The sequence below is a fragment of the Ochotona princeps genome, chromosome 7, assembly GCF_030435755.1.
Source record: "Ochotona princeps isolate mOchPri1 chromosome 7, mOchPri1.hap1, whole genome shotgun sequence".
NCBI lineage: Eukaryota > Metazoa > Chordata > Mammalia > Lagomorpha > Ochotonidae > Ochotona > Ochotona princeps.
Window position 1 is genome coordinate 69,641,436 of NC_080838.1, and position 13,146 is coordinate 69,654,581.

At 45.3% G+C, this 13,146-nt stretch overlaps 1 protein-coding gene across 4 annotated transcripts in view; it reads left to right on the forward strand.

Moving 5' to 3' along the window:
• The first annotated feature begins 6,551 nt into the window (after nucleotides 1–6,551).
• Nucleotides 6,552–13,146, forward strand: part of ADAMTS3 (ADAM metallopeptidase with thrombospondin type 1 motif 3) — a 228,775-nt gene continuing 222,180 nt past the window's right edge. For 3 of the 4 annotated variants that reach the window (XM_058667226.1, XM_058667222.1, XM_058667223.1), the window contains exons 1-2: nucleotides 6,552–6,705; nucleotides 7,932–7,959. In XM_058667226.1, the coding sequence (XP_058523209.1) occupies nucleotides 6,637–6,705; nucleotides 7,932–7,959 (97 nt within the window). In that variant the 5' untranslated portion in view covers nucleotides 6,552–6,636. The remainder of the gene's footprint in view (nucleotides 6,706–7,931; nucleotides 7,960–13,146) is intronic. The other variant, XM_058667225.1, reaches the window with a different exon arrangement.

A 13,146-nucleotide genomic window follows, 5' to 3' on the forward strand; every position in this document is an offset into this window, starting at 1 on the left:
CATCTATTCAAATGAAAACTCAAGATTTATAAATCACAGCTCAGTCTTTGTTTTGATTTTTCCTTCTAAAATGCTAGATTCTAAGTTTGTGGTTTTTTTCAGGGAGAGACAATCTAGGACTGATTGTTGATTTCGTGACTAATTTTTCTTTTCTTTGGTGCATTGTCTTGTTTAGCCCATTTTCATTCTGCTAATTATTCCTTAGCTCCAGTCTGGAAAAAGTTAATTGCTACTTTAATGAATGCTTATAAGCTGAGAGCTATGGAACTGATCATATTTAAAAATTGTTTTTATGGAGTAATTGAGATGATTTTAAGTAGCTCAAGGTGATGCAAAGATTCACTTTCCCTTAAAATACTTAGGCATTTTATGAAAACTTTGCTAGACATTGAATAATGAGTGCTGGGAAACTAATAATGAAGTATAAACTCTCTGTGATAGTTTAAATGCACTACTCTGATGCTCAATATACCATGTTCCACATGTGGCAGAACTATGGTTTACTGCTTGGTCACTGAATTATATGCCCAGAAGATAACTGACTCTGCCTAAGATAGCATGAGAAGAGTTGAGTTTTTATCCAAATCTTAAATATCTGTAGAAAATGTTAATACAGAATATGCTTCGCTAACTAGCAATAACAATTTTGACATGGAGAGATTCTCTTAAGCATAATGTCATTATTTCCACACATATGCTTATTTCAACTTACTTTGAATGCAAATGTTGAATACTTAATTGAGTTTCTAGCTTACGCACACCTGAACTCTTCTGCAAAAGAATCTTGTTTAGCAATTGTCATTGCTAAACTGGATAGATGTCTCACTCTCAATAAAGCTATGGAGTCCAACCAAACATTGTGAAACCTCTAATTAAAAAACAAAAATAGTCACTCAGTAATTCACCAGTCTTTGGAACCAATATGTACCTCCTTAGTTTTTGGTGGCATTGAGTTGAGACATGTAGCAACTAACTCAGTTGTGACGGTAGCAGTTTGGTAGCTCTCAACGTATTGGTATGATTAGTAGATGTCAGTTAGGCATTTATTATTTCTTTGAGGGGTACAGAAGCAGAGAAACGGAGCGTGGTCATCTGCAGGTTCAATTCCCAATATACCACAACTGCTGGGACTGAGCAACGCTTGTGCTATGAGCTGGAAACTTAATCCAGGTCTCCTGGATTATTTGAATCATCAGATTAGCCATTATATATTTATTGGATTCCCCACAATGGTGAAAGTGGTAGGCACATCTCTGATTTTGAACTGCTGACTCTCTGGAAGGGTACTTGGCCTGAAAATTCACTGGTTGTAAATACTAATCTATTTTCTCAAGCCTTCCACTCTATTAGAGTTGCCTGAGCCTACAAGAGGGAGATCCTAGGTGCCAAGCAACCTGACAAGTTTTAAATGGTTTGCTGTGGAAATAATTATATTGATTGGGTTACATCACTATAAGGAACATTTGAGAGCATTCTATATTTTAATTGCTCCCTTGTTTCTGTTTAAACTTTGGCCCCAGGAAGACTCTGATCTTCCATTAGCATTCAGAATTTCCAAGCAAAAACGTTTGGAAGGTTTGAAAACAGGTTATAAAAACAAAGGAAGATAGATAGCAATATCTATTTCTGGAATTTGAGTATGAAAAGCTAGAAATATAATTGTTAATCCAAACATTATCAAGGAAAGAAAGTCCATTTATGGTCCTAACCACAATGAAGGGTACAATGAATAATCCCAAAACAAAGAAGAAAAATCGAGTAACCTTAGGAATAATTTTCCCTCTAGACTTGTTCCATGGTGGAATTCTTTTTATAAAAACAGGTGATCAAATAAAAAACCTTGGACACCCAATTTTATCCTTGTAGGATAACAGTTTTCCTCTAAAGGAAATGGGTGTAAGAACACTGGTGTGACCACTTGCCAAGGCATGAGCTAGATGATCCATAAGGCTTTTCTGTCTTGAATTTCTTGACCCCTGTGTTCATAATTTTCCCTGCTTCCCCCCCATCACTTAATGCAACTTCTGGAAACTTGTGTGAAAAAGGCCTATGTTGGAAATAGCTTATTAATTGATTGCAGAGGGAAGGAAAACAGCCTATAGATATTCTTTTAGCACCTACTGTATTCCAGTCTCTATTCCGAGGTGAAAGTTTAGCACCATAACTCCTAACAAACCTAATGCCTTTGTTAAAATATTTAGGAGTAATGTATATATAGCATGCTTGATTCTTTAATCCCTCAATGAAAAAAAAACATCATTATATAATAAATGAGACGGTGCAATGTAAGAACCATGACACTCAGGATGATTCTTGCATTCACTAAGCAAAAAGTGATTTATAGAAGTCTTCAAAAAAATTTCATCAGAAATGCATATGATTGGAAACAATTCATGGCTTTCATATTTTTTACACCAAAATAAACTTATCTTTTAATTGTTTTCTAGGTACTTTTGGAAGTACCATCATACTGTTGCTATCAGCTTCCTATTCTCACTTTGCAAATCATGTGGCCATGTTTATGCACAGAGGACAGCAGCGGTGAGTGAAAATGGCCAATAGGCCCAGTTCTTTCTGTCCTATACAAGTGGCATCAATGTATGTATTTTAATGCTACCTTTTTAAAAAATATATGAAATACAGAATTATAGAGGGTGGTATGTGTGCGGTAGGGGGAGAGACACATTGATAGATGCTGTCCATTCGCGTGTTCACTCCACATACAACTGCAAAGACCAGGCTTGGGCCAAGTGCAAGGCAGCAGACTGGAACTCAGTCTTGGTCTCCCATATGAGCACCAGGGGCCATTACTTTTCCAGGGCATTGGCAGGAACTGGATCAGAAGTGCAGCAGCTAGGACCTGAACATTGCTTATATTGGATAGAGGCATCAGCTTAACCTACTGTGCACAACATTGCCTCTCTAATATTTATCTTACCAGTTGGAGGGAGCAAGAATCCCAGAACCTGGAATAAAACTTTTCAGTAGGTAGGTTTTGTCTGGATACACTCAGGGTGTAGTACTAGAAGCACTCTGCAACATCCACATGATGCAAATTGTGCTAGATGTCGGTGATCGTAAGAGAGCAACGCAGAGTCACACACTCAGCAGATGTGCAGTCTTCAGGAGGTAGCGGACATAGCACCTAGCCGCTTAGGATGCAGTGAACGTCTGTACTTACACTGTGAACAAAGCTGAGGGCTAAATGTCTCGAATTTGACCATGGGGATGTTATAAACTATAAATCTAATGAATATTGACAAGTGGTTGTAATATATTAAAAGTCCGCTAGAGGTAAATGTTTTTCTCTTCCTGAAAACATAAAAAAAATTGCATTTATGAGTGAACTTTATAAAATGTTATTTGAGAGGTAGGGAGACAGAGTTCCCATCTGCTGGTGCACTGCCCTAATTTCAAGGCTGGCTAGGGCTGGGCTGGGCCCAGCCAAAACCAGGAGCCAAGGATGCAAACCGTGTCTTTCACATGGGAGGCAGGGACCAGTTCACTGAGGCCTCCTTGCTGCCTTCCAGGCTCAGAACAGGTGAGAAAGTGCAATCCTGAGATGGCACTGAGGCCTGACCCCCCATTCTGATACGGGTTGGATGCACCTTAGTCGGTGTCCTCAATGCTAAGCCAAACACCCTCCCCTCAAGGGCGAATTCCCTGCAGTGAGAAGTAAGGCTATTTTTAATTGATGAATTTAATACACGATTAATATTGGGTTTCAAAATGTGAAATTATGTGTCAAGATACTTAAAACACTGACTGCATGCCAAAAAAGAAAAATTGCCAAAACAGTTTTTGAAGTACCACTCACTAAATTTTGCACAATGCAGTTGGTACAAGTTTTAATGTCTAGGAAGTGGCCCTCTCTGCACAAGGGACCTATCCGGAGACCCCCTGGCAAATGTCGGGGGTCTTGGAGAGTGCTGACCCTAATGTTAGTACACTTGCCTTCAGTTTCATCTGAAAACATTCCCATGTAGCCCCGGCTACCTTGGAGTAAATGCTTCCCATACGGTTTACATGTCAGATCGTGTTGCTTTTCACAAATTGGTTTTTCAAGGGCAGTGTTATTAAGTTGATTTTTAAGCTGAGAACACAGGAGCTGAATCTGCATGTGCATTCAATCTTTCCAGTTTGAAATTCATTTTACCTTAACAATTGGATTTGCAACAGCATTTCCCCAAGCGTCCTCTACAAGAGGACAAAACATTCTACTGCCACATAAGCATGCCTGCAGCGTCACTTGTCACAATCCATTTGTGAAATTAAGGTCCCTGGGAAGTCAGAAATAAATAAATCCACTTCATTGTTGTTTATTTGAGTTATTCACAAACTTTACTTGGCCAAGGGATTTTTTTTCTGGTAAAATATTTAACATTCCAGGGAATACTTTGGGAAACGCTGCCACAGAATATACACTGATAGCCATATTAATAACTTATTTAGAGTTGAAGGAATGTAACTACTGTATGCTGGAAATCAACAATGGCCTCAGTGAGGGCCATGACTTTGGGGGTTGTGAAATCAGACGAGTCCATCCTCGCCTCTATCTGGGAAAAAGAAAAGGTTCAGGAAGCACTGCATCCTGAATCGGGTGATTTCTGTGGACCACCACCCCAAATGCACCTCTGTGAGCATGTCCAAATGGGGTTGAAGCCAGTGCTTGCCTGAACTTCGGAGATAACAAATGTCTGAATGTTGAAAAATCAACACACAAGGGGCTACTGGCAAACCCAGGCTTGATGCATTATTTGTGATTACTTGACAATCGGAGAATTTCACAGCTGAGCTATCTCATAGGGGAGAAACCTAAAACAGATTCACCGAGTTTTCAAGGTCAGAAGCCGCTGACCGGGCCTAGGACCCAGTGCTACTGCATTCTTATTTTTTTTTTTCCTTGCTGTGCAAATGGAGACAATTTACATCTCTAGAATGTGTCAGGTTATTTTTCTTTTAATGAGTAAGAAAACCAAATGTAAAGTTCAGCAAATCATTCTTGGATAGCAAATCAATGACAGGCTACCCAAAACGCCCTAGATTGCAGTAAAAGGAAAAATGTGACACACAGATATTGAGTGTTGGTGTCTAATTGCCATGCCACCTAATAACTAATCAACTTAATGTGAAGCTGTATTGTTAGGTGGGGCCATTCAGTTACCTGATTTCCTGTTTGTACATACACCCCGTTCTGGAAATAGCATTTGCAGAAGACTTAGCCGATGGTTCATCAGCGAACACACAGTCTAAGTTAAAAGCTCGATTTTCACCTATTTATTAGGAACCAACAGTGAATCAGATTTACAGAAAACTCTCCCAAATCACGCTGTTTGCAAAACCAGCAACTCCTGTTGACTTGTTGAAGTACCTTACAGGGAAACATTACTTTCGGTGCTTTTTATTTGCGGCAGGCCGCCTGGGGGGGAGGGGGGCTGTTTCCAGGTGAAGATGATTATCTACACGTTCCTCGGAGACCCAGGCAGTGGAGCGGGAAGGTTCAGGAGTCCCCTTCCTCCCGCGGCGCCCCGGGCCAGGCGCCCGCTTGCAGCCCACCCCTGGGAGTGGCCTGAGCCCCGGAGTGCAGCCAGCTCCCAGGTCGGTGCCGTCTCCGCGCAGGCAATCCCGGGCCGCCTGGGCAGCCAGCCTCTGATAACTTAATCTCGGTGCCAGCCGGAGACGCGAGGCCTGTGGTCTGCAGGGATCCAACGGAAGCATCCGGAGAGCCCGAGGAAGGGACGCCTTATCGCTCACAAGTCCTCTAGACCAAGAGAGCAAAAACAAGAGCACAAGCCGCAGCGCCCCCCGGCCCCCGCCGCCTTCCCGGCACGTGGGAGGTGGGAGGTGGCGACCGGTGTCCTCGACAAGCCCGGCCCGGTGGCCGGAGGTGACTTTCCTACGCTCCGGCACCGGGCTCCCTTCTTAGAATGAACTCGACGCGCGTCCAGCCAGCCGGGCCGCCCCTCCCTCCGTCCCCGTCTGGCGGCGGGGGAGGAAGGCGAGGCTCCCGGGGTGCGGGGGGCGCGGGCCGGGTGACGTGGGCGCCGTGGCGGGAGGAGCCGGCCGGGGGGCGCGGGGCCGCCTTATGAGCGGCCGGCGGGGCGCGGGCGGCCAGCACACCGCGGCGCGTCCGGGAGCAGAGCCGGCGAGCGGCGCCCTCCTCCCTCCGCCTCCGCCCGCCGCCGCCCCTCGCTCCTCCCGCCCCCCTGTGCGTGTGCGGCCGCGGCGCCCTCGCTCGCCTCTTTCTCCGGCTCGGCTCCGGCTCGCTCGCCCGCCGACGCTTGCAAGGGCGCCCCGGCCTTCTCGGCGCTCCCCTCAGGCACCCGCCTCGCCGGAGCGGCGCGGGGCGCGGGTCGCGGCCCCTGGGCTGTGCCGGTGTGCGCGCCTCGGCTGCACGCGCGGGGGCCGAGCCTCGGAGCGGAGGGTCGGGGGGTCGGACTAGGAGGTCACGTTTCCTTCTCACTGAAGCAAAGCACAGGAGAACATTTTGTTTATATTCTGCTCGGGTATTTTTATTTTTTCCACTCCTGTTTTTTTTTAAAAAATTTTTTTTCTCTTTTGAACTTATTTTTTGGGAGGGGAGGGTTGCTCTGGGCATCGCTCTGCCCAGTAGTTGGAAAGGGCACTGGACTCGGGATGGTTCTCCTGTCACTTTGGTTGATAGCAGCCGCTCTGGTAGAGGTTAGGACTTCGACTGATGGACAAGTAAGTGGAAAATAATAACAATACAAAATCAAACCCAACCTTTCCCCATCCCCAAAGTTCCTCCCCTTTCCCCGCTGGTCTTTTCCCCCTTCCTCCACCCTCCCTTGTTATCTTCCCTGCCTGGAAGGCTGTTCTTTTTTGGGGGGAGGGGGTAGGGGTGTCGGGAGAAGTCGAGGCTTGTCGGCTTGTCCCACCTGGGACTAACCTCGGCTGCACGGGGAGCCACCCGCAGCCCCTCCGCATCCTCGGTGCGCGTCTGGACGCATGAATGAAGTTGTGGGCGCCGCGTTCCGGCTTCCCTGGGCTGCGGCGGCTGCAGCGTGAGCCCGGCTCCCCGGGCTGTCTCTGCTCCTGACTCACGGCTTTTTTCGGGCAGCGGGAGGCGGGAGTTGTAGGAAGTCCTGGGGCTGGACAGGGAGCTAGCGATCCGGTCGACACGTGTCCTAGGAGGACCGCGGCGGGGCTGGAGTTTGACAGTTGGGGCGGGGTTGGGGTGGGCGGCCGGGGACGTTTCCTGCCCTGCGTTTTTCTGGGCTGAGGTTTTGGAGGAGCTGGCCGCCTCCCATCCCCCCGCCAGGGGCACAGCTCCTCCCCCCCGTTAAATCCGAGTTGAGTGCGGCCCTGTTCCTTTAGGGCCCTGCCCCATTCCTGGGAGACCCAAGGTGAAGCCATAGGATCTGCTAAGCGCCCTTGGTGGGGGCTGGGACGGGCGAGCCGCTGGCTGCAAACCCCATCAGCACAGGGCCCTGGTGCAGAATCTTTTTTTGGAGTGAGTTTTGGAGCTTCTCGGGTAGGCCTGCCCTGGCCTTAGGGGCACACAGCAGGGGCTTCTCTAGTTGATGGGGGACCTACCACCTGGTGAAGCAGGCTCCTTTCTCCCTGTGCAACTTCACAGCCTTTTTTCTGGCACCCGGGCTCAGGAGCTCAAAAGAGATCCTGTGAAGGGTCCGTGTGTGTTTTGAATGGCTTTGTCAGTACTAACTTAAAGTAAAAACTGGCAAGCAGCCGTCTTCCGTCAGTAGTTACTGAGTTGGCTTCCATCCCAAGAGCCTTGTCCACACCAAGGTGCAGCCTTCAGACAGCAAACTCTGGCTCCAGCGTCTCCTGATTAGCTAGCGCTTGAGAAGCAGGAGTGGTGGAAACGAGACGCACCGGGTGATAAGATGAAACCTAGTAACTGTTTCTTTTTCTTTTTTTTTTTTTTTTGCCCCCCCCTTCCCTTCCAGGCTGGTCCTGAAGAAATGGTGCACATAGGTAAGCTTCATTCTCACATGTCGCTCTTATCTGAGTTGCAAGTAGAGAACGCAGCAAGCTAAGCGAAACATTGTTTCTGACAATTTTCCCATTGGTGGGTAAAAAAATAGTCCGTAGTCCAGGAACATTTCCACTCCTCACTTCCTCTTCCTGGACAAGGGCTGCGCTTTGCTCAGGTTACATTACAGTGATGTGAAATCCTCCTGCTGTTGGCCTTCTGAAGCATCAGTTGGTTTCTGCCTTCCTGGGAGCCAGTGGTATGTACTTGAAGGACAGTGAAAGGGCTGGAGGAAGACACACAGGAAATCGGTTTGGGGCATCCACTGTTGTAGCCTTTGGAGAATTGGATCAGATTTGAGTAAAAGGCTACAAAGAGGGTCAATGGGATACAGAGCTTGGCAAGTTTTTCCTAAACGTTTTCTTGCTTTGATCATTTCTTTGATTCCATTTTTCTGAAAGTAATTCTAGTGGGTGAGGTGCTGTTAGATCTTCTGCAAATAAAACCCGAAGCTTCAGTTATATGCTAAGGGGGCTAATATTCCCATTTTATGGGTGAGTAGACTGAGATTCAAAAGGGTGTAAGGGAACTGTTACAGAACATTCCAAAATCCATGGTCTTTTGAGAAATTATTTATAACAATGTATTTCTGTTGAATGTGGAGACTGCAAGGTAGCAAGATGCCGGACTCCATTCAGGGTCTCTTATGTACACCTGACTTGGATTACTTGGAAATATATACATATTGCTTTTTGGTCACGTGTCAGTTCGGTATTTGCCAGGTGAAATCCTGAAGTCTTTTAGGAGGAAAGTTTTTATTACTGCCGTTATGACATAGTAGCATATCGTGGGCCATTTGCTAAATGCAAGGCAGAAAGCGGGCTAATTGCTTTCTGTAAATGCTGGCCCCCTCTGATGCTCACAGCTGTGTAAGGGAGGGATTCCATTGTGCCTGTCTCCTGGAGGTGGAGGAGGAGGAGGTTGTATGGCTACTTACTATAGTAGGAGGTGGAGGTTCATGCTTGTGTGCTGATGGAAGGGGGCCCAGAGGTAGGGGTGGGGGTGCAGAATAAGGGAGCAGGCCCCGAGGTGGGTACTGATGCTCCTTAACTTACAGTGGCCTTACATCCTGAGAAGCCCAGCCTATTGTGAGTTGAAAATATTACAGGGATGATGTATTTTTAGTTTACCTAGTTTGCTGAGCACCCGGACTTGGCAGCACAGTAGACTGCAGCATTTGTAGGAGTGAGTGGTTTCCCCTCCTTCTTGGGAGTTGTAGCTGCTGCCACTGCCAGGCGTCGCAAGGGAGAATCACAGTGTGCCTCGTGAGCCTGGGAAAAGATCAAAACTTGAAATGTGAACCACAGTTTCTGCTGACGGCATATGGCTTTCACACCATCGTGGAGTTGAAAAGCTGTCTGTGCGTCGCATACCGTACTTGAGCATATGTCGCGATGCTTCTTCCCACTCAGTGCTTAACTTTGTGGATCACAAATCCAAGTGTAGACCTGAATGGCAAGATCCGAACCAGAGCGGAAGCGGACTCAGAGCGAGAATGCAGCATCTACAAGGAGAGGTTTGTCGCTTCCAGTCACTGGCATTGGACCAGCAGTCTAAATCTTTTTGAAGAGTTTGTTTTAAAAAACAATCCCCAAAAAGTGAAGAAAGCTTACTTAACTACTTAAGTTTGATTATTTCACCACCTTTGCAACTATACGTTGAAATATAAAATGTAAAAAAAATTTTTTTTTAAATTTTGTTCTAGCAAAGTAATATTCAAAAAAAGGGATGTATTCCAGTGATCACATTTTTTTTTAACGATTGGTTTTCATTTTACAGTTGTGAAGCTGTAGGGCTTTTCTCCACCCTCAGCCCTCCCTCCCTAATGTCCCCTGTGTTTTACAGTGATACAGTCCTTCAGCTGTGGTATCAACTCCAGCATCTACCTGTGTTGTGACATTATAGGTAGAGAGGCTAGTATCCTGTTTTCAAGGCACCTTTAATGGTTTTATTGGGGACCTACGTTTATTTGGGAGATGCTATGACAGCATCTTCAGATGGAATCTGGATGCTGTTAGTGAGAGGCCTCCTGGAGTGTCAGTGTAGTCTGTCAATACTAATTACTCTCAAAGTCTTTTATTTTGCAGGGAATAAAAACAGCATAGCTGTGCTTAAATTTGGCAGGAAGGACACAGGTCAGCCCCATGGAAAAAGTAGGACAAGGAGTTGGTGAAAGATGCGTTTGTCCCCACAGTCCTCTTATAGGCTTTATTGCTTTATCTTCCTTTTTATTTACTGATTTCAAGTTGATTGAAGGAGCAAAATCAGAGCGTGTAGACTTTGTTTTCTGATGACAGAAGTGTATCCATCACTGGACCTTGGGCTATAATGACCCGTGCAGCTCTGAGGAGGAATCCGTGACCATTATGTCTAAGAAACCCTTTCCTGCCCTGGTGGACTTGTCAGCCCTGTCCCCATGTACACTAAATCTGGAGGCTCGTTTCCCAATAATTGATTTAAAGGTTGTTCTGTATAGCTGCATAGACGTGCTGTTTGGTCAGTCACAAGACTAATAAGATTTATAGATTTTATTTTCATTGCTAAAATATTGACCAGAGACGATTCTATAGTTACAAATGATTTCTAGATAGTTTAATTTCTCAGAAAGAGATAAACATCCATTAGATGTTTATCCAAATTGTGTGGAAGATAAGTTCCCAACAGTGCGTTGTGTTGAACTGCAAATGCATGTGGGTAGTCCATGCAAATGCTCGCCTTGCTGCTGCTGTGCAAAGTGAATGCTCTGTGTCCTTGGCACCTGCATTAATACAGGGGTCATAGCTCACATCCTTCCACCATTTCATGGTGTGTGCCCAGTACTCTGTCCTCACAAAAGGTAACCATCCCCTGATTTCTAATAAGCTAATTTTGCCAGGTTTTTGTAAATAGGGATAAAGACTTTTTAATTATTTTTAAAAATTTATTTATTTGTATTGGAAAGTCAGATTTACAGAGACAAGGAGAGACCGAAAGAAAGATTTTCTGCCTGCTGGTTCACTCCCCAAGCAGGTGCAATGGCTGCAACAGCCAGAGCTGAGCCCATCCGAACCCAGGAGCTTTTTCCAGGTCTCCCATGTGGTGTAAGGTCCCAAGGCTTTGGGCCATCCTCTCGCTTTCCCAGGCCACAAGCAGGGAGCTGGATGGGAAGTGGGGCAGGCAAGACACGAACCAGCATCCATGTGGGATCCCTGCAGTGGCGAGCGGAAGATTTAGCCAGTAGGCGATCGCACCAGGTCTGATAGACTCCCTTTGTGTGTATCCCTCTTTCTCTGTGTGTCATGGGGAACACATTTGAAGGTAACATGATACACTACAGCCTTTTAAAAAAACTCCTTATGGGAGAACGCAATTTTTTATGGGGCAGGAGAGAATGTGCAATTATCCATCATCTTTGTGGTGTCTCCCATGGGATATTTGCTGCTTTCCTTCTCTTTTTATCCAGTGGGAAAATACCTTCATGGTTTGGACCGTTATGATTCACCCTAGAGAAAATGGGTAAATAGGTTTTGAATCCTAACCTACCTCTGTGCCTATTAATTTTCTACCTACCTGTCTTCCTACCTATACTCATATGTCTATTTATGCATGTTTGGATGTGTTTGTATATGTATGTTTCCTGAGAGTATTAGCATATTTCTGGGGTATATCAGGCAGTTCTTTCATTTCTAGCGCAGAATACGGCCCGGGTGGGATGGCAGGGGGGATTGTGGGCAGCTGGCTGGCTGGCCTAATTGAGGAGGCAGACTGACTCTATGGCACGTGTGGTGTAAGACATAATCTGAGCCCTATAGCAATTGGAAATTTGTACCAGGTAAGATTTGACTCAGTACATAAATTGTCAAATGTTGTGATCTTAGTAAGTCAAGTTTCCTACAATTTTTTGGTGCATATTTAGTAAACATGATTTTTTAACTTTAAAATAAAGTTTCATTTATTTGCTTACTTATTTATTTGAAAAGCATAGTGACCGGAAGAAAGAAAACATACACAGAGAACTCCTACTTGTACACATGCTAAATGCCTCTAGCAGCTGGGCTGTGGCAGGCAGGAGCCGGAAACTAGGAGCCGGAAATTCCACTTGGATTTTCCGTGTGCATAGCATGAATGCAGGTGCTGGGACCTTGCCTGCTGCCTTGCCAGATGTGTACCAGGAGGAAGACAGCTGGGAAGCAGAGACAGGCCTTGATTGCAGCCACCCAGATGCAGGATATGGGCCTCATTATTGGCTGCTTGAGCTACTGTACTGTCATGCCCATCCCAGTAGATATGTTCTCATATTCATACACTCAAATAAAAATGAAATCATGAATCATAAGAGCTAGTTTTTTTCCCTCACATGTAGAAGCACCTGTTTTTTACATGTAAATTCCATTCCCTAAAGTTTAAGCCGTTGTGTCCACTAGAGGACCTATTAATATTTCTGATGTCTCTTCCATCATGTGGTGAGAACAGAGACTATAGACTGTGTGGTTTAACATCCTGACCTTAATACTTTCTATCTGATGACCTTGAACAACTCAGTGTGTAACTTACAGGCGTAATGTTACTACTGCAGTCAGAATGTTGTGATGCTTATGTGAGGATTCAGAAAATGCTGGGCCTTGGTAAGCAAGCTAGAATGTTAGCTATTATTCTGTTTGGTTAACTCGTGCTTTATGTAAAAAATACTCTTATTCAAAGAGAAGTGCTTCATTCTAATGCAGTTTTTTAGTTAGGCACGGTGTCATATCTGCCCCCTAATCTGTGCCTTGGACTTATAAACTATGCAGCCCCTCGCCTCACCATGTGGCAGTTCTTGGAGAGTCCTGTTTTCAAGTGTTCTCTTCATGTTGATATTCTAGTAGAGTTTTGCTTGATTATGTGGAGTATAACAGTTGGAGGTGGGTAGGTGGATAAGGAGTTGTGTAAAACAGTTCTTCCTGATGGGTTTGGTGCCAACTATTTTTATATATTCCAAGCACGTGTTTTTTTCATGTCTTTTCATCTTATTTGTTGTGATTCTCTCCATTTCATTGAAAGAAAATGCCTCAATTCATCAAACGTTTCAGATTCAGGCAGCAGGTACTCAGTTCACTCAGGTTAAGGCAAAAAAGTTCGTAAGAGCATCAAAGTTGGGTGTAGCTGGATCT